This window comes from Acipenser ruthenus, chromosome 22 (genome assembly GCF_902713425.1).
Source record: "Acipenser ruthenus chromosome 22, fAciRut3.2 maternal haplotype, whole genome shotgun sequence".
Classification (NCBI taxonomy): Eukaryota; Metazoa; Chordata; class Actinopteri; order Acipenseriformes; family Acipenseridae; genus Acipenser; species Acipenser ruthenus.
In genome coordinates this window covers 23,755,771-23,780,588 of record NC_081210.1, presented here as the reverse complement: position 1 = coordinate 23,780,588, position 24,818 = coordinate 23,755,771, and the positions used below count along the sequence as shown (strand labels likewise).

The following is a 24,818-nucleotide window of genomic DNA, read 5'->3' as shown; positions in this document are numbered from 1 at the left end:
TATTTCCTAATTGCTTATGCCTCAAAAGTACAGAAAATGGCTATTATTCCCCACAAACTTTGCTTTTGTGACCAGGACATTGATATTTTGAAATTTACCTATTTCCAATGAGAAAACGGGCAAATTTGTGTCTTTTCGTTCACATAAAGTCAGAAAAAAACAACATATGAATCCAAATTAACATGTATTTATACTAAAGTAATATAAAAATGACTACAAAAGATTTAGAAGTGTGTAGTCTTTCGAGATTTACGATTATACTGTAAATCACTTTCACGAATCAGCCCCCAAATGTAGTCTCCCATCATGTTCTCGTTATACTGTCCTTGGTAGCGGCGTTCAAAGTCCAGTATATCCTGGTGGAAGCGCTCGCCTTGCTCCTCCGAGTACGCTCCCATGTTCTCCTTGAATTTATCAAGATGAGCATCAAGGATATGGACTTTGAGGGACATCCTACAGCCCATTGTGCCGTAGTTCTTCACCAGAGTCTCAACCAGCTCCACATAGTTTTCGGCCTTGTGATTGCCCAGGAAGCCCCGAACCACTGCGACAAAGCTGTTCCAAGCCGCTTTCTCCTTACTAGTGAGCTTCTTGGGGAATTCATTGCACTCCAGGATCTTCTTTATCTGTGGTCCGACGAAGACACCGGCTTTGACCTTTGCCTCAGACAGCTTAGGGAAGAAATCTTGAAGGTACTTGAAGGCTGCCGACTCCTTATCTAGAGCTCTGACAAATTGTTTCATAAGGCCCAATTTGATGTGCAGTGGTGGCATCAGCACCTTCCGGGGGTCCACCAGTGGCTCCCACTTGACGTTGTTCCTCCCTACAGAGAACTCGGTCCGCTGTGGCCAGTCCCGCCTGTGGTAGTGCGCCTTGGTGTCCCTGCTGTCCCAAAGGCAAAGATAGCAGGGAAACTTGGTAAAACCGCCTTGGAGACCCATCAGGAATGCCACCATTTTGAAGTCTCCTATGACCTCCCAGCCGTAGACCTCTCGCAACATTTTTCATATATGATATATTTTTTCAATAACATTGAAAATTGTAAAACATTTTAAAATTAAAAACTTTTACAATTTTAAAAATTAACAAATTTTATAACATAAAATTCCGAGCAACAATTGTCCATCTTACCTTCCTGAGTTTTTTTGCAGTGCTCGCAGGTGAAATGAGGTGCCCAGGGTTTGTCTTGATCCCCGACAGGTATGCCGAAATATGCCTTGTAGGCCTCACACATCTTAGCAGATGCTTCCACGGAGTACTTTTTCGCTCGTCTTGATAAATTGGCCGCAGACATAGCAAAATGCGTCTGCTGGATGCTTGCAGCCTCTTGATGCCATCTCAGAAAAATGCAGATATGTATCCACTTAGGCAGCTGGAACTAAACTGAACTGGTGGGCTTAAGGCCCCTGTATTTATACTACTATTTATATTACTGGAAAGTTCTAGAAGTTACTCCAAGTTTACTCAGCACTGAATCTATCTGGAATGTTCTGGAAAACAGGTACATTTCAAAATATCACTGTCCTGGTCACAAAAGCAAAGTTTGTGGGGAATAATAGCCATTTTCTATACTTTTGAGGCATAAGCAATTAGGAAATAACACTTACTACCCAGGAACCAAAAAAAAAAAAAAATTGTTACACGGTGTTATCAAACCCGTACTGCGTATCACAGGACAACAGAATTCTGAATCACACCTGTCCCAAGAACCAAGAGAAAGTTTTAAAGCTATGCTTCACTGTCCCTTTCCAGTTAGTGTCCACATTTAACGATGCTATAAATACAAATTCCTATTTTAACCCGCATTTTGCATACTTTCATTTAGTAGGCCTACAGTAACCAATTTGAACAAAATCCGGAATATGACTGGTGGTTGTTTACATTATTCACATAAGCAGCGCTATCTGGTGCCACTGCAAGCCGGTATGTTTTTGAGGTTTGAGGTAAAAATGTCAACACTGGGACAGTTGATGGAAAAAGGGAACTCACGTCTGTATGGAATAAAAATATATTTAATTATTGGCATATATTGTACAATACAGTTACAAAAATATTTCTCAATATATTTAAATATATTTTCGTTCCATAAAGACGGTCAAACCAGGATGTCTGGTCACTCTACCTACCTAGCTCTACCAATGGCATTGCAACTTGACAATTTATATTAAAAAATAAATACACTCACAAATATAGTTTGTTTACAACTGAAATTGGTTCCCTTTTAAATCTCATCATACTTTAGTGCAAAACTAACTTGTTTTACTGGTTCACTTCCACATTACATTGAAGCAAGCATTTCAAACTCAATTTGTATACTAAAGGTGGTGTTGGTTTGGTTTGATTAAAATGAACTCTGAAGGGGACATTGTTTGGGGCATTCATATACTTGCATAGAGCCAAGTGTTAATTTCCAAATGATTTCAGTAGGATCACCTATTTAATGTATTTTTGATCTTCACAGCAGACATGGCTAGGCTTTCATTTTTTAAACAAAAGGCAAGGGCAAATTCATACAGCAAGCATTTTAATAAATTTATTATAAAAAAAAAAAAGAAAAAAAAAAACACACACACATCCTAATTGAAATATTTAGCCTAGGATGAGTAATAAATGCGCTTTTAATAAAAATTACTCCAGGTCATTTTTCCAGTAAGGCCAGGTAAAGTTAAATTCAGATAATTTTAAATTTGACCACTACCTGGTACACAGCTCAAAACTTGGTAACTTTCCACTTCACAGCAGAAGAATGAAACTTGGTAACTACATAATGGGCAACATATAACAATTGCTTTTATTGTTATCCCAATGGAAACCTTCTTTCACACTAACTGTCCATTAAGCGACAACTTTCATAGACATCCGCTTTCATGCCAGCAGTGAGAAGTGACTTAAATCACGGGTCATCTGGATACCAATAGGCTAATCTTCACAGTAGATGTTGTAAACACAGTACAGGACAGGGGGATCAATAAGAGTTCCCTTACTTTTCATATTTATAAATTACAGGCAATATGCCGAGATTTCATAAAACTTTATTGAAAATCAGGTAAATTGGCTGAAAGCACAGTAAAACCAATAGAGCATATTAAATAGTTACTTAACTAAACAGCCAAAAAAGCCATAATTTAAACATATATATGTTTAAATTACTGCAAAACAAAAATTATATTATATATATATATATATATATATATATATATATATATATATATATATAAAGGGGGGAACGGAAGTGAAGTATTTGTTCAAACACAATTTTTGTTTGACTCACAAAAATAGTTGCTGGATAAAATTTGAATCAAACCTTTAGTCTGAACTGGCTGCTTCATTATGCAGTTACAGAAGCTAAACAGAAGACAAGCATTTTCTAAAATGCTGTGCTGTTTTTTCGCCTATATGTTGACTATCCCAGCGTCTCACTAAACTAACTGAAATGTGGACATTTTGTCACGCACTACTGTATTTACAAATGCATTGCCTCATAGGTGTAATTCGTCTTTCATTGAAAAACTTCCATTTAGAGAAACTAATCTCTAAACCTATAATGTTAAGACAAATTTAGGGGTGTTTTGAACAACGAGGGATTTGTATTTAAGTGCACTTGTTTGTACGTTTTTTTTCATAGAAATGTACAATGCTACAGATAAAAATCAACATAGCAGGGAGTATTTAAAAGCATTTACTTATCTGAAAAGCATGGTTTGATTAAATAATTAAAAAAAAAACTTGCCTCACTTAACACCATCGGGATAGTCAAGATGTAGTGAATAGAATACACGACTATACAGATTATAAAAAAGAAATCAAATTAAAAAAAATCTAACTTTCCATCCATCCATTATCTGTAACCGCTTAATCCTATAGAGGGTCGCAGTGAGCCAGTGCCTAACCCGGCAGACACAGGGCGCAAGGCAGGACTACACCCTGGATGAGACGCCAGTTCTTCGCAGGGCAACTAAGGGGCAATTTAGAGAGGCCAATCTACCTAGCCAGAATGTCTTTGGACTGTGGGAGGAAACCGGAGTACCCAGAGAAAACCCACGTGAACACGGGGAGAACATGCAAACTCCACACAGACAGACCCGAGGCCGGAATCGAACCCAGGACCCTAGAGCTGCGAGGCAGCAGTGCCAACCACCACACCATCGTGCCGCCCAAATCTAACTTTCATTTAACCTAAATTAAATTTTTATGATTTTATTAGGCTTTGGAAGCAGGTCACACCATCTAAACAAGGTAGCACAAGGTTCAGGGGAGCTGCTTTATATACAAAAAAACAATTCCCCTGTAATGTGGTTTTATGAAGCCCATTCCATAAGGCTCCTGATCACCCAGCCCACAAAATCCCCCTACAATGTATACAAGTTTGGGTAGGGGGCAGTTCTTATAAAATCCACACACCACACAAGAGACGGTTTCAAATGGTTTTAGTGGCAACATTACCTTCACATAAAAAATGAATTTCAGCTTAGCTTAACTTTCAAGCTCTTACTTTGCATACTGCGTGTTGTAACCTTATTTATTATTTGTCCTCTGGGTTCCATACTACTGCACTGATCACCATGGTCTTTATTTAAGATCTGGTTAAAAGAACAGGATTCAGGGACATCCTGTAACTTGCATTAAATATGTATCCCATGCGGAGCTGTAGTTTCCTAGCATATATGGAATTTGCTTTTTAGACAAAAGAAACCTTTTTGGATTGAATACAGGTTACAACTGGAGAAGCTAGACAGAGGGAGTTAATGCTGTGTAGATGAGTGTGGAGCACTCTGTGTGGTGTGTGCAGACTTTGACCCCAACATTTTTACTTTCTCTCCAACACCTGGTAAAGCGGATGCTACCTCTCACTACATTCTGTACATTTCAACAAACCCAAGAAACAATGTGAGAATTTAGGGGTACTTTATTGCCGATTGGTCCTAATCAATAAAACTAAATTCCACCATCCACCCTCCCCAAAACAGGTCCTGTGCGGATGACATCACACAGAACGTCAGTATGGCTATGGCCGGGTTTGTTGTAAAGTGAAACCTGGTCTAAAAGAACGATAAAAAAATAAATAAGTGAAATGGGACGCTCGACTGGCAAATAATTTTTAGTTCAAATTTAATACACTTCGCCTCTACATACAGAGGTAAAAAAATTCTCACTTTCATAAAATACAACAGCAACCGCGGGCGGTAAGAAATAAAAAAGTTATTTAAAAAAAAAAAAAAAAGTAAGAGTCCAAAACTGTTGTATCGGTAACACAGTAGTTAGTTTGGATTTGCTGTTGCATTGACACTATTGCAATCGTGGAGATCTAGATGGTTATATCCAATGAAGTCGTGACATTGTGTTCTAAGGCAGGGATAGATTTTATTTATTTTTCTTGTTCTTTCTTTCTGTGGTCGCTCAGTGGGTAGGAGGGATAGTTGCATATCCCCAAGCCCTGTTTTGACTACCTAGTAGTCATCCAAATCGAAAAATTCATCGTCTTCTCCCTGGTACTCTATTAGCTGGAAATCAACTCGATATCGCAGGATTCCTGGGGATGAAATGAGATAGCAGTTAGCAAGAGAGCAAAAAAAGCAACTTTCATGTACAATCTTTTATAAAATTAGCAAAATCGTTCCAGTACTACTTTAAAATGTAACTACATCTTGTCAGATAGACAACTTAACCTTCCTAACGGGCAATGTTTGCATGTCAACAGAGCTCTAGATAATATGTAGTATGCACCCTCTACCCAGCAGGTACACTGTTTGTCAAAACTTTGTGTGAGTGTTATGCCTGTGGTCCTCACCTCCAATCCCACCAAACCCTTTGACAAACTGGGAGCCCTCCTGCGACTTGTCCGTCACGATTTCCAGTGTGGCTCCAAACTTCTTGTAGTTGTTGGCGAACCACTCCAGGAGCGGCATGCTGTCGATCAGCTCATGCTCTTGCCCGGTCTGAGAAAGAGGAGAAGAAACAGTTAAGATATTACAGGGACAAGGGCTTCCAAAAGTGTGACAGATTTTACTTCTTTATCGGGTTGATTCAGTAGTACAAAGCCAAATCTCTTATAGGTAACTTCTGGAAATAAGAAACAAAAAAACTGAATGTATTACCTCCTGGGAGCTAGGTTGTTGAGTCTTACCTCCTTGTCTGTAAAGTGTGACTTATCCTTCTCCTGCTCTGGTGTGAGGAAGAGCACCTTGTCCTCTGAAACAGAGATTAGTGTCACTTTGGTTAAACTCATCTCGAGAACTGTATTGCTAATCTGAAGCCACTATACAATAAAAAGGTATGTATGCTAATATACAGCTATGGCCAAAAGTTTTGTATCACCTAGAATTTTGGGATTGAGAAAAACAAAAACAAACTGTATGAACATAATTTAGATATTTAATCAAATTACAGATGTAATCAAAGAAACCACAAAATTACATCACTAAAGTCTACCAGGAGCCATATACAGTAGTCACATGGAAAACTACAAAGCGGTATGTAATTCAATATGTTAATATATCATTTTTCAGCAGGTTTCATTCCACTTTATGAAGTAAAATTAGGTAATTCTATAGGGTGATGCAAAACTTTTGGCCATACCTGTACATGTGATAATCATAGTGGAAAAGGCCACTCATCCTGGCAGTGAGACTACAGTACCTACCATCTAAACCACTGCAGCGCAAGACATATCGCATGATGTCCAAGTTCTCATACACAATGAGGATCTCCACAGCTCCCATCTCCAGAGCCTTCAGTGTGTCTTCCACTCCAAAGCAGTACTTCCCTGTGTCCTGGCTGATCTCATCAAAGTACCGCCCTGCACCAACACAGGCAGACAATCAGAGAGATTCTCTGTGAAGCAGCCTATTCTGGCTGGCTTTTACTGCATTAAGCTCTACTCTTTGACAAACACAAACTGCACTTACCACTCAACACTGTTGTACTGCAAACCTCTCGTGTCATTTGCTAAACAATACTAGGTGTGAATATACAGTATTACAAGGGAAAACATGGCTCACTGCTGCCAGTAGGGGTTTTTACATTTGGTCAGTTAAGGCCATTTGTTTTGTATGCTGTGGCAGACTCCGCTAAATTTTTCTAATTGAACAAAATTACAGACACAGAATTCTGAATGTTCATTTAAAGAGAACACTCATTTAAGTTACTGCTTCCAGTACTTCTACAATAAAATGTATTAAACACCTACAAGCAATTTCAAATGTTTCTAAGATCCTGAAAAACTGATGTCTATTTGGTAACTATTGGTAAACTATACCCCCAGATTATTCTATTATGTAATGTCTCCACATAATGGGAGTTCTTCCAGCTGGTTTGATATTTTAAACCATAATGGAACATAAGCAACGGTGTTGATGCCTGCCCCTGTACCTATTAGCTTCTTTTCCTGAATGAACTTCACGTTGGAGAGCACCTCTGCGGATAGCTCGATGGCCTGGTTGAAACCGTTCTCCCCTCCGTACGAGATATCCACCAGCTTCAGCACTTTGGCTTGTAATCTCTGTCACACAAACACAGCAAGAGCCACCTTTGTTACACAGGGATGAGAGCAGGGGTGGTGCTTTTATAATCAAAACTGAAGAGTACACTGCACGTTCTCAATAGCTCCAATACTATTTTCAGACTAGGCTTAATACTTAACTAAACTCCCTAATGTTCACTTTTACACCAGAGGAAAGAAACAAAACTACCCAATCATCTCATTCTACCACCAGAAGTAGCTTCAATACTGAATGACTTGCTTTGGGAGTAAAATAAAATAAAACTAATACAAGTATTGTGAATCAGTATTTGCAGTGGAAATTCTTGAACCTTGCTTCCAGTAAACATCCGGTCCGTACTGCTTGGTTTCTGGTGTTTGCAGTCATGCGCACATCAAATGGAATTTAATGCACTGTCAGATACAGTATTATTTTTTTTAACTAAACAGTTCTGGAGGGGTTTCTCTAGCTGGCGTATTTGAATGCAAGAGAAAACATTCAATTAAACAAAAAGTAATTTAGGCTGAGTTATATTTACATAAATAATGCAGACACAGATCTAGTGCATTCCATAAATCGAGCCTTTGTGGACCTACCACAAAAATAATTAGTTCTTGCTCTATACAGCATATATTGCAAAGCTTCTGATGACTAATGTGCTTCAGGCACTAAAGATAGTCTTGAGACTAGTTTTAATGAACAGAATATATTTGAAAATGGTTATTTAGCAGTGGAACCCTAACCAGAGAGGTTTATGAAACAATCTAAAAAAAAATAAATAAAAAATGTCACAACAATACTGCAGTATTCTCTGTGCCTAATTCATCATGGAGTGTGCCGACTCACCGGGTCAAACATATCAGACTGACTCAGCTCAGTCTTGAAGTCCGCAGACCCAGCCAGCACCATCCCAGCCACGTTGACTTTGTCGTTGGAGACGAAAAGCTGCACTGCCGTCTCCGCCACCTTTCGCACGTAGTTGTGTCTCTTCTCCATTCGTAACCTGGCGAATCGCAAAGCAGACTGACCACCCCTGCCTGGAAAAACAAAAACACACACAACAACGTCAACCGGTGATCTCCCATCTGTCACGTCAAGCACATAAAACCGGTATGACAATCCAAGATGACTAAACTTAGAGACACTCTTGTTGGAAAAATTCACAACCAGAAAGCATTTACTACAAAACAGAAGTTGCTGTTGTATTTTAACTCTGAAATCATATAGAAATGTTTTGACCCCCCGCCCGCCCTCCCTCTCCCCCACACTCTTACCGTGCTTCTTGGGCAAGTCAACTGTGAATTTGTGCAGGACTTCCCGCGTGTTCCCCTGGAGTGTGCCGAACAGCGCCCCACTCCCGTCAATCACGATGAAGCCGAATTTACTGTCGTCTGAGAGCAGCGCTGTCAGAGCCTAACGAGATAGAGGGAGTGTAAGGAGGATTTGCACAAATTGTAATAAATACCTGAAAGTGCAGACAAGAATGAAAAGGTATTTTCTCATCTCTCACCTCCGTATGGAATTTGTTGTCACACAGATAAAGTGACGTGTTGATGGGTTTGAACGGCTCGAAGTCTATGTTAACTTTCTTTTCCTTGCCCTCCTCCGTTACAATTGTTCCACAATAGACAACGAGCCCGTTTGGTGGCACTGCAGCACAAACACAAGGCCACACACGTCATTCAGACTGTACAATACAAGACCAATTCTATTGTTACAATACATGTTTTTGGTCGTGCTAGAAACCCTCACACAGTTTGGATGGGAATTAGTCATTATTCATTGCATAAGAGTTGTCACGTCTGTTCCGGTTTTATCCAGGATTAGATACGATTCGGATGTTGGTTTGACTAAACATTTCAAAAGCATTAAAACAACAATCACCTTGCTTTAAAACAGGGCTTGTTCAAACAGCTGTTTCCACAGGACTGTGACTGCACCAAAGACAACATGTAGAACCAGCTGTTGAAACAGGCCCAGTCTACAGAGTTTTAAATGAGTATTTGTTTTTAAAGTATCTTGGGGGATTTGACTACGGTGACTGCTTTTTTGTATATTTATTTTGAGTTTGCACAGAATCATTTACATAGTCAATCTAGCAAAAAGCAGATCTGGTAATACCTATCCTCCCTGTAGCCATTCTAACAGATCTTTGATTTAATACAAATACATATTCATGGTGCTGGGACAAAGTTAATACTAAAAATAGCCAAGCGTATAGTGTAAAATATATCCATACCAAAATTCAGGTATTAAACTTAAAAGTGTTTACAGAGCATACAGTGTAAGGCCAGTTTGTTTTTAAAAAATCTAATATATATTTTTGCATTCTTTTCCATATATACACACAGTCTTGTACACATGAATCTTGTTCTCTGTTAAGTTTAGGAGAAAACAAAATGTGTGATTTTCATCACTGTCCTAGCTCACCTTTGTTGTACAGTTTGAGTCTCTGTTGTACAGATGTGATGGCTCCCAGTACAGAGAGCCTGTTGACTCTGGATTTGATGTTGGATGCAGTGCCAAACTCATCTGCCAACATCTTTGCCACCCGTGAGATCTGGTCCTTAGGGGGGATTATTAGGGAGATCATGCTGGTGCCATTTCTAGAGAGAAGCAAAATAAGAGTCTGAGAATCTGATACAGTACACACACCACACGCAAACTAGACCTGCAAGTGTTTGTTTATTTACCAGAATTTATAAATAACTATCAAAAAGATATCATGCATAAAGTATGTCTGAAATAAACACACTATTTACTGTACAGAAGAGTTTCTCTCCCTCTCAACACTTCACACATTCTGAATCAACTGTAATTAAAATAAATCACCTTAGAAATTGTTACTTAGGTCAACATCTGTGCACATGATAAACATTTATTACCTTTTATGAATAATTACTGTTTACAAAATATGGGCTGGATTCATAAAGTTCTCAGGGTCACTGTGCTAGGAATTCCTTTAACTGGCACCTTATTTCTGTCCAATTCATAAAGCCACTTTGTGTGCCTTCTTGTTGGTATAGCGACATTAGGTTAAAGACTCTGTGTACCCTGCCTTTATTACAATACTCTGTGGCTGATTCATAAAGGTGAAAGGTGCCACTAATAGGCTGCAAAGTGCTCTTATTTTAGTGGTTCCTAATATGTCAGTATCAAGGACCATGTATATTTTTTTTCTCTTATGTTTTGTTTGTTTTTGCTGCTTTTTAAACAATTTTCTGTTATTAATATTCTGTTATTATCAGTCCAAACTTATCTTATCTAGACCAGGTTTTCCCAACTAGCGGACCACGGTCCAGATCCGGACACCAAAGCAATTTTTTTTTCACGCATCAGCCATTTGTCTGGCCTTTTAGTTATTAGTCTGAAATTTACCCGCAACACACAGATAAAGCTGACAGTGGAACAAGGCGCACTTTCTAAGCACTGACTATGTTTGTTGTTTTTTACCTTCTTACTGGTGCAGTTTAAGATTAGTTGTTGGTGCAGGTAAAGATTAGAGTTGTGTTTTGCGCGTTTCAAAAATTGTCCAGACACAATGGATGCCAAAAATATATATTTTTTTTTCATTCTCCGATTGGCCTAACAGCAAACCAAGGAGACGGTGTCACTCGTCATAAGTTCAAATTTAAAAAGGCACTATGAAACTAAACACAGCAAAGAGTGTGACAGAAAATATCCACCAGGTTCACAAGAAAGGATACAGAAGCTAACGTCACTGCAGTCAAGTTAGGCTACTTGCGTAGCACGGTATTAATTAAGCGGTCTATGGCAGATCAGGAAAAAGTAACAGAGGCTTCATTGCGAGTAGCATGGATTATGGCTCAAAGAATGACTGCTTTCTCTCACTCAGAAATGATAAAAGTGCATGGTGGAAAGTGCTTCAGTGTTGTTCCCCGAAAATAAAAATATCAGAGGATTCCGTTGTCTAACAATTCAACTACTTGGCGACGTGAAGTGCAGATAATTTATTTGAAAATTTAAAACTGGATATTGAAGACGCTGAATGCGTTTCAATTGCTTTGAGGGAAGACATTGTGCTATTCCTGTATACACATTCGTCTTCAAATGCTAACAATTTTTAAATTTTATGCATGACGAGCAGAAGATAAAAATAATTGCTTTTCTTGTGGACATGTTTGGACGTTTGAATATACTGAACCTAGCACTACAAGGCAAACAAATGTTAATTGTCGATCTTTGGGAAAATGTGAAAGCATTCAAGAAGTAGTTGGTCGAGCTTCAGGAAGACATTCAGTCGTCAGACCTCTTTCATTTTCCAACTTTGAAAACGGTTATCACATAATCTTTCAGGGAAGAAAATGGACTTTCAATGGTATTTTTTTCAAATTTTCTGAGTAAGCTTACCACCGAATCCAGTGAGCGGTTTCACAGCTTTAGCACAACAGAAGATATAAACACAGCAGCCAGATAACTAATGAGCACCTGCAGCAGTCTCTTCACATTGCTACCACAGCCTACACCCCAACTTCAAAAGGTTGGCAATGGAAAAGAAGTGTCATTTTTCACACTTAACAATTTTGTGCATAGTTAAGGAAAAACAAAGCCAAAGTTGTTTTGTTCTATATTGGCCTGATCTCCTTGTAAACAGAAAAAAACAAATCCCAAACTGTATTGTTCTATATTGGACTGATCTGGTAAATAGTTAAGAAAAAACAAAGCCCAAACTGTTTTTTCTATATTGGACTGATCTCCTGGCAAGTGTGGTTAGCTGTGTGCTGACGTGAGTTCATGGACCTCGGAGAGAGGAGTATGAGTTAAGTGGACCTTCATTGAATAATGCTGGGAACCCCTGATCTAGACCAAAGACAATTGTTAAATAATTTATGTTCCAGGCTCTAGATGTTTACAACTGCAGTGTCCCAAAATCATATTACATTTTACACTAAAGTGACCGTTGGTGAAGCTTCTTCCATAGTTTAATCTCCTGTGCACTCTGCTTCATCAGAAAATTGACACTGTTGGCTTACCAGTTTGTTTACATTACCACCTGTAGTTTGTGAAATACATGCTTGGGGTTTTTATAGTGATATGCATGAGAAGTTTTGAAATGTCATGTTTGTTACCAACATTATGATTTGATGGAAACTTTTTTCACTACACTTTATGTACTGCTGTGCTGTACACATTTTTTTGTTAATAGTACGCTGTGCAAGAAACTCAAATAGATAGCTGTGTGTAGTCTGCTCCTACCGCAACATCCAGAATCTAGACTGGAGCTCAGGGCAGCCACTAGGGCCAGCACCACAAACATGGAAAGACTGAATCTGACAAGGCTGCTGGTTGATCTGTCCTATATTTTTCCTGGTAGCTTTGGCTCAATCTCACACACTGGAAATGCTTAGAACAGCTTCTGTACTTTCCAACTTTACTATGCAAATGTCATCCTAAATGACACCTCATTTTCAGAAGTGATGAGAAAATACTGGTTTCGGTTTATTGCTGCCTTGTAAGTCCAACTGTTACCTTTTCTTTATGTTGGTCTGTAGAGTGTATTTGCCTTGTTGAGTGTTGGTGTTAGACTGTTGCTTAAATTACACTTTCATGCAGCAATAAGTACACATTTAAGCTCTGATTGTTATACTTTCTGAAGCAGAAAAAGTAGAACCCAGGTTTTACATTCATTGCATCAATGTGACTTGCAGGTGCTTTGGGGAATCAAAGCTTGTGTAACAGTGTAATGAAACATACATGTTCAATGTGCATGGTGGCCTTTTTCAAGTAAAAAGGGTGAAACTAGTCCACATTTAAACTTGATTTCTATCAGTGCATTTATCATGAATCGTCAAATTTTTTTTTAAAAAAAACAAAAAACTATTCAGATGTAAACTCTGGCACAGTACCAAGTCATTAGGGGAGATGTGTCATGTGTGCTTTGTGAACAGTCACGACAATGTAGAAAAATGCTGATCATGCAGAAGTTTAGAACTTGAATTACAAAAGGTTCAGTAAACAAAGACAGGAGCCCGTTATACACACGCCTCATCAACCTGAACACATGTAATCAACAGCTATCCCAGACATAGAGCAGCTGCTTTTAAGACACAAGACTCCTCCGATATTTTACAATTGTTTGTCCTACAGTAGATAACACTGTTATACCTCTTCAATACTCACAATTTGGTACTGACATGCTTTAGAAGGAACTGGAATCTTTAAACCTAGTGTAGCTGTCATGTCAATGTGTTAACAAGAGGCAGTCCTAACCATTATTGAGCCAATCGTACTACCAGAGGTGTGTATACATTACAGCCTGCAAGTTCTCTTTAAACACACAATTATGAAGTCTGAATAAAACTGAAGAACTTAAGGCATTACAGAATGTCAGACATTGTCTACTGGACCTCGTTTTTAGTTCTGTGCACCTTGCCCTCGAGTCTAGACTACTTAAACAGGGGAGTCCAATATGGAATAGCTAGGCTCTGTAACTTGAAACTAGGGGTCTCGCACTTGTACGACACAAGCAATCAGCTGTTCATCAGTCATTTTAACCTCTAACCCTGAACCACACAGACAGGACCATAAGAATCTCATCATAAGCCAGTCCTCTTTGCTTTCCTAAAAAATGAAGTTATTATTAAAATGTGTGAAGTTTATAAGGCCAGGGAGGTTTGCTGTAACGAATTAAGACTTTGTAGGACCTTCAGGTATGCTATGTCATGCTATATCTCCAAAGGGCAGTTTGGTACCCACCCTTCGGCTGACATGAAGGACAGCACTGGCCTGCTAAACAGAAAAAAGTTTCCATTTCTACACTGCCTGCATACTTCCATCTATCACTTGAAACCTTCAGAAGATCCAAATTTGCGCCGGACAGCCATTCTCTTTTTTGGGAATTTGGGGATTAATTGTATAACTGACTGAGAATGCACATTCCTTTTTTAAACTCTAAATAAACAGGACGGCTCTACAAGATGTGTTAAGCAGTCCTACGATTAGACTCAAGGTTAGTTTTCAATTTCAATATTTTGCAACAAACAGTACTAGCTTCTCAAACTATTTACTTTAGACTACCAGCATCATGTTCATATAATAACATGTCATTATATTTAATGCTTGTCAACTTTCCTGGAGTATTTACGATAAACACTATAACTGAGTGAAACAGCACACAAACCTTAAATTCACTTAAGGGTGTAGTACCTAAACATTTACAGATAACTTTCCTACACTTATCAACTTCAGTTTTGTAAAGATACAGCAGCCGTCCTCCTTCATGACTAATCTCTTCACTGGACAGAGTCAATTTTCATTAAGAATTCTACTTTACACACGCTTCACCATCCTGCTTTAAAGATGACTATAGCTGACTTAAATATTTCCTTTCAAAGAGGCACTATGACCTGCAGAGAACATTGGAATACCATTATGATTACAATTAAAGGTTGGACGTAGGATGTCAAAACCCAAGGTAGAGTTACTTTACTAAAATGGGCTCCCAAATGAACTGCCCTCATGCCAGTGTCTGTAGCTGAGGGCCAGACTCACTGGGCATGGAGAAACTACATACTACGCTAGTCTGAAAGTAAATTAGATAGTTTAAAGTTCTTTTTTTTATCCATATTCATACCCTGATTTGTATGTTAAACCTTGTGTCTGGCTAATGGATATGAAATCCTGAACTGCGATGACTTTGATTTTTAGTACCCAGTCAAGGTATTTACTTCCTTTAATTCGGTTTTATTAGAACTTCTGGCAACATGCAGTGGACAATATAAGAATTCTCTCAAACAAACAAAAATATAACCTTGTCTTAAATATTACAGTGCATCATATGAAAATAATAATAAAAAAAAACATATGGAAAATGATTAATTTAACAAACAATTGATGATCTGACCCTGCATACCAATTAGAAAAAAAAAAAAACCTACACACAAGCTTATCACATTTGGGGCTGTGAAGGTTTCTTGCCATCTATACATTGTACTCTAGTCTAACTCATTTACAATGCAATACAAACTCCAAAACATACATCCGTTAGCTGGTAATACATCAGGTCAATAGACTAGCTTCACTAGCATGAAAAAACTAAAAAAAAAACCACAACTTAAAATATCTGGGCAAATACAATTACTAGCTCAGGCTACCAGAATGAGCTCTCACATACGCAAATCCACTTAAAACTACAGTACGCGTCACTCCAGTTAATACGTGTGGCTAAAAAGAAAAACAACAAAGAACCCATTTCCTTTCTCTGATGAAACCATAAGTCTGTAGCTGCTACACTGACTCATACTTTAAAAGCCTAACAGTTCCCCAGAACTGCAATATGGTTGCTGTACTATGTATCCCTGGGTATGTCATACTGTGGTACTCATTTACGAGGTGACAGCAAGCAGTTACCGTTTCCCATTCAAACACATTTATGCATTTACTGAACAGTTGCACATATGAATATACACTTTGTTAGTAATTATTTCAAAAAGACTGCGGCCCACTTGCATCAGAGAGGCCTTTCAGTAATATTCTCCCCTCCCTTGTGTCTTACCGCGCCGTTAGGTTGCCTTAACCTTCCCCAGTGAACTTTCAAGACTCGGCTATATAGGACGATCTGCACCCCAACAAGCCACAATCCCCAATTTCTTCGGTCTAGGGAGTTTTCCCTGCCTAATTTCAGCTGTTGCTACAGTCCCAGCTGCTCCAGGCCAAAGGCCCGCACCACTTGATCTTTCTCGCATGCAGACCGAAGCCCAGCACGCACACTCCCCACCTCCCCTCAATCGTAAACTCCAGTTCTCACCCCCGGGCCGCTTCCAAGCTTTTGATCAGCTTCTTGATTTTCCAAATCTCCACGTTTCTGTCGGCTGCTGTCGGATCGTCCGCCATTTTTTGGTGTAATCGCTTCGGCACCTGCGACTTTCGTGAAAGAGAGACACACACACAGATGAGCCTAACAAAAAAGATAAAATCCAATTGGACTCCCCGAAACCAGTACCGGTAACTGTACCCCAACCCCCACTTCACCACCTCTAACCGCAGCTCTCTCTTCCCACATGGTTCTTACCTGAGTTTGCCGACAATAAAAGACTGTGACCGGTTCTGTCTCACAGTTACGTGCGCGGCGGTGCTTGTAATCCCTCCCAGGCCCTAAAGCCCACCTAATTTCCTACTTCCCCTCGTAGCCCAGCGACTTCTATCCCTGCCCCGCCTAGGCTAGGCTCTATCGGTCTCGCCTAGTTCTGTCTAGCTCCCCTGGTACCTGGCTCCTCCGCTCCGCTCTGTATCTTTTCTCTGGTCGGTGCTCTTGTGTGAGGTTCCGGGAGCACTGACGTCGCTGCCCGAGCCGGTTCGCTGTCTCCGCTCGTGGTGCAATCTGTCTCACGTGGGGGGTGGGTCAACACCGCTTCCGCTGAGCTTTCTTCCTAGAGACAACCTGGCTACGCTTGTGTTCTCGATAGCGCTATTGGACTAGAGAGGATAAAGGGCTGAGTTTGGAATGAAGAGGAATATGGGAGCTGTAGTTATATGGGTGTGTTTTAGTGTGAATGTCACCACCAGGATACCATTGGAAATGTAAAACAATTAATGCATTCTGTGTGACTATTTACTAATTTGAACAGCCTAATACCGTCCTGTACATACAATGTGTATCTGAGAGATCTAAATGTTACAAATGAACGACTGTGAATTAGTTTACAGTCATATAAAAAGATAATACCCTGTGTTAACACACTGGTGGTGTTGAAATCCAACTGCATACATTCTTGAGCTTCTTGAAGGATCCCAGGTTGTCATCTTCAACATCATCACTGGGGAGTTGGTTCCAGACTCCCACAATTCTCTGTGTAAAAAAGTGACTCCTATTTTCTGTTTTGAATGCCCCTTATCTAATCTCCATTTGTGACCCCTGGTCCTTGTGTCTTTTTTCAGGTCAAAAAAGTCCCCTGGGTCGACATTGTCAATACCTTTTAGAATTTTGAATGCTTGAATCAGATCAGCGCATAGTCTTCTTTGTTCAAGACTGAATAGATTCAATTCTTTTAACCTGTCTGCATATGACATGCCTTTTAAACCAAGGATAATTCTGGTTGCTCTTCTTTGCACTCTTTCTAGAGCAGCAATATCCTTTTTGTAGCAAGGTGACCAGAACTGAACACAATATTCTAGATGTCTTAATAATGCATTGTAAAGTTTTAACATTACTTCCCTTGATTTAAATTCAACACTTTTTACTATATGTCCGAGCATTTTGTTGGCCTTTTTTATAGCTTCTAGATGGAGACATGTCTAGTCAACATAAACACCTACATCTTTTTCATAGATTACTTCTTCAATTTCAGTGTCTCCCATATGGTATTTATAATTGACAATTTTCTTGCCTGCGTGTACCTTACACTTTTCTATATTAAATGTAATTTGCCATGTGTCTACCCAGTTCTGAATGCTGTCTAGATCATTTTGAATGACCTTTGCTGCTGCAACAGTTTGCCACTCCTCCTATTTTTGTGTCGTTTGCAAATTTAACAAGTTTGCTTACTATACCAGAATCTAAGTCATTAATGTAGATTAGGAAGAGCAGAGGACCTAATACTGATCCCTGTGGTACTCCACTGGTTACCTCGCTCCATTTTGAGGTTTATCCTCTAATCAGTACTTTTTTTTTAACCTGTTTTCTACATTTTAACCACTCCCTAATCCATGTGCATGCACTTCCTTGAATCCCTACTGCGTTCAGTTTGAGAATTAATCTTTTATGCAGGACTTTGTCAAAAGCTTTCGGGAAATCTAAATAAACCATGCCATATGCTTTGCAATTATCCATTGTTGATGTTGCATCCTCAAAAAATCAAGCAGGTTAGTTAGACACGATCTCCCTTTCCTAAAACCATGTTGACTGTCTTCCAGGATACTGCTACCATATAGGTATTTTTCCATTTTGGATCTTATTATAGTTTCCATAACTTGACATATACTAGAAGGCAGTCTTATTGGTCTGTAGTAACCTGGTTCGGTTTTGTCTCCCTTTTTGTGGATCGGTATTATGTTTGCAATTCTCCAGTCTGTCGGTACAATCCCTGTCTCAAGAGACTGTTGCATGATCTTAGTTAGCGGTTTGTAAATAAATTATTTTATTTCTTTGAGTACTATTGGGAGGATGTCATCCGGCCCAGGGGATTTGTTTATTTTAAGAGTTCCTAGTCCCTTTAACACTTCTGCCTCTGTTATACTAAAGTTATTTAAAACTGGATAGGAATAGGTCAACATGTGGGGCATGTTGTCCGTATTCTCCTTTGTAAAAACTTGTGAAAAGTAATCATTTAATATATTTGCTATTTTTTTCTCTTCATCTATGACGTTGCTATTTGTATCTCTTAGACATTTTACTTCCTCGTTGAATGTTCTTTTGCTGTTATAATATTGGAAAATCTTTTTTAAATGGTTTTTAGCCTCCCTGGCAATGTTCATTTCTATCTCTCTCTTGGCCTTTCTACCTTCCTTTTTGACTTGCGCTTGCAGTTTCAAGTACTCTTTCTGTATACTTTGTTGTTGGTCCCTTTTAAACGCTCTGTAAAGTGCCTTTTTTCTCTGAATATTTTTTTAAAACCATTTTGGCCATTTTCTTTTAGATTTTGGTTTGTCTGCCTTTGGGATGTATTTGTTTTGTGCCTCTAGTACTACATTTTTTTAAAATAGCCATCCTTTCTCTGTGGATGTTTTCTGTATTTTACTCCAATCTACTTCAAAACACTACACAATCCTATATAGCTTTGAGCATATATCTATATGCTTGTTTTCTGTAAATAATTAATTAATTTGAACTTGCATTGAAAAAAAAAACACTGATGTAGTAAGACATTCCATTTATTAGCCACTTAGATAGCAATACATTTTTTAAACAAAATCTTTCATTTCAGTAACAAAAAATAAACAATACATGGAATTATAAAAAATGCAGTCAAAACATTAAAAAAAATTATATTCTTATTATAAAAAAAAAAAAAAGAATTAAAAAAGACTGAATTAGGGCAAACAGGAATTAAGATTAGAATCTTCAAGGCAGATACTGAAGAGAATGGGCCTTCTTCTCTGCACTATGCAAGGCCTGGTGTCTCCTGGCTCCAGCACACAGTCAGTCTTGTTGAAAAGCTGCATCACTCCACTAGGTGGGGGTTCTGCCCAGAGCGGGGGCAAGGGCAGAGGGGCGATGGGAGTATTGAGCAGTAAACAGAAGGAGGGGAGAGGGTATAACGCAGAGGGACAGTTTGGTCTCAGAACTGGGTGGAGGTGAGGTCTGGGCTTTGTTCAGTGGTCTGTTTTCCATCTTCAGGTGCTTTATTTGCCATCTGTAAGACAGAGAAGGACACAGAGTTAGTGAGACAGCCAGGTCTAGATTAGACAACAGAGCCATGTTGTTGCTCGCAATTTTATCCACCTGCATTAATACTGTGAATTAGGAAAAGCATTTAGTGTACTTTTCAGATCATTTTTCTATTTGTTTCATTACATTTTTTACAATAAATAATTTAATTCAAGATTAGTCACAAATGACCACAATTCCCAGTGATTCACCACGCTTGCTGAACTTGGATTTCACTGTGCTGTACTTTACTATGCTTTTATCACATTACACTGAAGACACTGTTGTAACAGCCTTGGAAACATGGCTCCATGTTATCTGTTTATTTTTTGAACTTGCAATTTTCATTTTCTAAGCTGTGACCCCCCACTCTGAAAAGACGTGCCCTGGAGTGAGAATTCAGAAGTGCAGACCGGCCCTCACCTTACTCTTGAAGAAGAGGTTCATCATGCCCTTAGACTTGCGGTCTGGAGCGCGCTCAGTAGGGGGGCGCTCCGTAGGGGGGCGCTCCATAGGGATGCTCACCGACATGGACTTGCTGTCTCGCTTGGCACGCTGGGATAGCTCTGGGTCCTCCAGGTCAGAGCCATTCACAACAGAGAATGCGACCCCTGGAAGAGATAGAGGGAGTGAGAGAAACACACACACACGCACACACACACACACACACACACACACACACGTGCGCACACGCACACACCTATTGTATGGACCTGCAGATCCATCTACCTGCAGTAACAACTTTCTAAATGAGTAAACAATATCCATTTTTTTATTTAAACCAATTGGAGCTCTTCGTGTTTACTTGCAAATAAAGAATTTTTAGAATCATACAAAACACTAGAAATTTAAAGATGACGCCCCTTAAGAATGATTTACTTGAACAAACAGCAACTTTTTATTCTTGTTCAAAGAAATGGCAGAACCAACAGCATTGAACTTTTTAGCACTATTATTATCATTATTTGGGGAGAAAAAAAATACATTATTGATTATTCACATTATAGAAATGTTGAACGAACAGTGAAGAGAGAAAGTTTATATTTTTGTGCTGCTGTTATTTTGTAGTGTCAAAAGAGCTAGCTGGAATTTACTGAAGCATCCCAATTTTGTACTGAATATTTGTTATCATCCAGTAGGGGGCGCTTCATCACACAGGGTATTATTTGCAATTTAGTTTTTCAACTTCAGAATTCAGCACTACATGGCAATGCCTAGAGGTTGGAATAATGGCAGGATGCACCATTTCTCCACTGGCTTTTACCATGGCAATGGAAGTAATCATTAGGGCATCAAAATGGGTAGTGGGAGGAGAGCGCTTGGCTTCTGGAATGTGACTACCACCAATTTGAGCATACATGCATGACATGACAACAACATGACTACAACAGTAGCCTGCACTAATCGGTTATTGGGCAAATTAACCAATAACATTGAATGGGCACGAATGCAATTCAAGCCCACTAAATCAAGGAACATCTCTATAATTAAAGGCAAAGTAGTCGATAAAACATTCTTCATTAATGGTGAGGCAATACCAACAGTGTCTGAGAAGCCAGTGAAGAGTCTTGGGAGATGGTACGACGGGGATCTAAAGGACACAGTTTGTGTGGGAGAAGTTAGACAACAAGCAGTGGAAGGGTTGAAGAGCATAGACAGCTGCGCTCTACCAGGCAAACTAAAACTCTGGTGCTTTCAGTTTGGTCTACTGCCGAGGTTGCTGTGGCCACTGACTGTGTACGAGGTTTCTTTGACAACAGTAGAGAAACTGGAAGCTTTAATCACTTCATACATCAGGAAATGGTTGGGAGTTCCACGCTGCCTCAGCAGAGTGGGACTTTATGGTAAAGGAATACTGCAGCTACCAGTCTCCGCTCTAACCGAGGAGTTTAAGTGCGCCAAGGTCAGACTGGAAATGACATTAGTAGAGTCACGCGACAAATGCGTAAGGGAGGCAGCACCTGTGTTGAAAACTGGAAGAAAGTGGGCGGCAAAGAAAGCTGTGGAAGATGCAAAGGCTGCCCTTTGAATTGGTGATATCATGGGGCAAGTTCAGAATGAAAGAGGGGGTCTTGGTCTCAGTTCAGCTCCTCCTACATGGCACAAGGCAGCCCCAGCTCAAAGGAGGAAGCTGGTAGTCAACGAGGTGCAAAAGCAGGAGGAGAGGATGAGGTGTATAAAGGCCATTTCCCAGGCCAAGCAGGGAGAATGGATGAGATGGGAGAGTGTGGAACAACGCAAGATTGGCTGGCAAACTATGGTCAATGGAACAGAGCAGGATCAGTTTCCTCATCAGGTCAACATATGATGTTCTCCCATCGCCACAGAACCTAAACCTCTGGGTAGGAGAGGATCCCTCATGTCCTTTGTGTTCATCACCTGCAACATTAAGGCACATTTTGACAGGATGTAAGGTGGCTCTTAGCCAAGGACGGTTTACTTGGCGCCATGACCAGGTGCTGTGATGTTTGGCCTTAGCATTGGAAGACAAGCGTAACATGACCAATAAGTTGCCACCTGTTCCATCAAAACATTACACACAAAAGACAACATTCCTCCGCCCAGCAGAGCAACCATCAAGAAAAGGTGTTAAAACCAATCCTCGCCCAGGACAACTGGAAGCTGCTAGAGACTGGAAAATGCTGGCTGATGTTGGTCAACGGCTTATTTTTCCACCTGAGATTGCCACCACTAACCTTCGACCAGATATTGTCTTGTGGTCTGGATCAGCACGTCTTGTTCACCTGATAGAGTTTACAGTGCCATGGGAGGATGCTGTAAATGAGGCGTATGAGAGGAAGAAACTGCGGTATGCTCAACTAGCCACTTAAGCGGAACAGCGAGGATGGAGAGTCCGGTTTTACCCAGTGGAAGTGGGTTGTCGCGGATTTGTGGCACACTCTACAACACGGTTTCTCAGAGACGTCGGATTCAGTGGCCAAGAGTTGCGTCGCACAGTGAAGAACTTATCTGAAGCAGCAGAGAGGAGCAGCAACTGGCTGTGGTTGAGACGGAAAGATTCTGGCTGGGGATCTCAAGCACAATAGAAAGAAAGAAACGCTGATGTACAGGTAAGTAAGCTGGGCTGAGTTGAGTGGGGGACGGAGGGGGGTGATGCTGGGACGCCAGAATCACCGTCTAGCCCTCTTGAGGTGTCGTGGGCTAGTCGACAAAACACTGAGGATGGAAGGTGCCCACTTGAAGACCCCAGAGAAGTACCTTACTCAGCTCAATCCAGACGGTTGTCATGCTGATGTGCTGGGGAGGCCGCATTGTGGTTGATCCCCGGAGCCAGCATCGCAGCCGTTGTGTGTGCTGATGCGCCAGGGAGGCAAAATAAGCTGATCCCTGGAGCCAGCATTACACTTCAGCCATTAACACCAGACAGAAGGATATCTACATCATCATATGGAAGGAAACGTAAATGGATGGAGACACATATGGATCACATTAGTTTACTGTAAACCTACGTCTTAGTTGGTGCTTATCTTGGCGAGAGCCGAGTTCAAATCAGCATGAAGTTTTAACATCTATTCTTGTGTAATGGAAATCGTGTTGCTCTGAAGAGGGGAGGTGTGAGTTGGGTTTTAATAGGTATAAGGTGCAGCGTCTCTTTTCAGGCTGTGTTTGAGAGCCCAAGTTGGGGAGTTGGGGTGGTGGGGTGGGTAGTACTCTTACCTGGTATGGTGGGCATGGAGCGACTGTTCAAGCTTTGTTTGAGCAGAGCCCTTGCCCCCAGGGGCTCGCTGTGCTCTGATAGGTTGGTGTCGCTGCGGAACTCCTGCTTCTTCGACATCTGGAACCCCCAGAGCACAAGAAGCAGGGTTAGAGGCAGAGTTTTACAAGAGCCAGGCAGGCTGAGGACTGCTTTGACAACAAGGCTAGGGTCTGCTTTGACCAGGGTCTGAGCCTCATGTTAGTTTATGGCTATCCTCCCCCCCACCCCTTCCCCCCATACCCGCTTGCTCTCCAGCTCGGCTTCTCTCTTCTCTTCCCCGACGAAGATCACACTGCTCCTCTTCTTCCTCTTTTTAGACTTCCTCAGTTTGACTTCCCCCTCCGCTGAGTCTGCCACCTCGGCCACTGTCTCCTCCAGCCTGAAGGGGGCGCAGCGGAGCACTGGGGTCTCGGGGGAGACAATACTGCAGAGAGAGAGACAGGGGAGAGTGAGAGAGAGAGGGAGGGAGAGGGGAAGGGGAAGGGAAAGGGAAGAATGAAGAGGACAGAGAGAGAGAAAGAGAGAGAGAGAGAGAGAAAGAGAGAGAGAGAGAGAGATGGGAAGAAGGAAGGGAGAGAAAGAAAAGAGACTCAAGGAAGAAGGGGAGATCTAGGAACGGGGACTACCTGTCAGGGAATATCTTGGTGGGTGTCCCGCACTCAGACCCCATTGAGCACAGTGAGATGATGGATTGACGGTAGGACCTCAGCATTGAGCGTGGGCGACTAGCTCTGCGGTCATCTAGTTCCGGCTAGATACAGACACGGACAGATGGACAGAGAGAGAGGGAGCCATTACAATATTAAATTCATACACTGCACTTTCAGTGACTCAAAACAAACCACTGCATTGAACACCACAAGAGCTACATTCCACTTATACCACAGATCATTTTATGATGGAAGTCTTGGCGTGGTGTTGAAGCTGTTCAGCAGGTATTTGCTGTTCTGCATTCAGCCAGCCGGTGGCAGCAGATTGTAAGAAACACCACTCTGTTCCTGTTCACTGCAAGGTGTACAGAACTGCATCCCCTGTCTGCCAGCTGGGACAGGGATACCGATCACTGTCTCACCCTCTCCCTCTCACTCCCCCTGCTCACCAGCTCTCTCACTCCGTACTGTTTCTCCACTTTGGGTTTCAGCTGTTTGAAGCACTCCTCCATGCGGTCATGGAAAGGTCGGAGATCGCCCATCACTCTCTTCCCGTGCAGACGAATCCCCGCCCCCAACAGAGGGATCTGTCAGAAAGGGGGAACGAGAAAAGGGGGAACAGTTCAAACATGTTGTATTGGCAAACC

General features: G+C 40.7%; 2 protein-coding genes across 4 annotated transcripts in view; both read right to left on the bottom strand.

The window, feature by feature from the left end:
• Positions 1-4,891: 4,891 nt before the first annotated feature.
• On the bottom strand, positions 4,892-16,922 carry LOC117431133 (eukaryotic peptide chain release factor subunit 1-like). 3 transcript variants are annotated; one of them, XM_058996174.1, is made up of 11 exons: positions 16,705-16,922; positions 16,246-16,361; positions 9,909-10,084; positions 8,989-9,128; positions 8,753-8,891; positions 8,325-8,515; positions 7,369-7,498; positions 6,641-6,796; positions 6,125-6,189; positions 5,789-5,936; positions 4,892-5,530 (listed from the first exon to the last, which is right to left on the bottom strand). In XM_058996174.1, exons 2-11 carry the CDS (start codon positions 16,329-16,331, stop codon positions 5,448-5,450), a joined length of 1,314 nt encoding a protein of 437 aa, XP_058852157.1. In that variant the 5' UTR covers positions 16,332-16,361; positions 16,705-16,922; the 3' UTR covers positions 4,892-5,447. The 3 variants fall into 3 exon arrangements, with proteins under 3 accessions (XP_058852157.1, XP_034782430.2, XP_058852158.1); XM_034926539.2 differs by having other exon boundaries at positions 16,246-16,355; XM_058996175.1 differs by lacking the exon at positions 16,705-16,922 and adding an exon at positions 16,510-16,651.
• A 2,371-nt stretch (positions 16,923-19,293) lies between these two features.
• The window catches only part of LOC117973667 (dedicator of cytokinesis protein 2), an 85,059-nt gene continuing 79,534 nt past the window's right edge, over positions 19,294-24,818 (bottom strand). Inside the window, exons 46-51 of the mRNA XM_058996171.1 lie at positions 24,621-24,758; positions 24,148-24,272; positions 23,762-23,945; positions 23,482-23,599; positions 20,227-20,414; positions 19,294-19,789 (exon numbers count right to left, since the gene is read on the bottom strand). Coding sequence (XP_058852154.1) covers positions 19,715-19,789; positions 20,227-20,414; positions 23,482-23,599; positions 23,762-23,945; positions 24,148-24,272; positions 24,621-24,758 — 828 coding nt within the window. The 3' untranslated portion in view covers positions 19,294-19,714. The remainder of the gene's footprint in view (positions 19,790-20,226; positions 20,415-23,481; positions 23,600-23,761; positions 23,946-24,147; positions 24,273-24,620; positions 24,759-24,818) is intronic.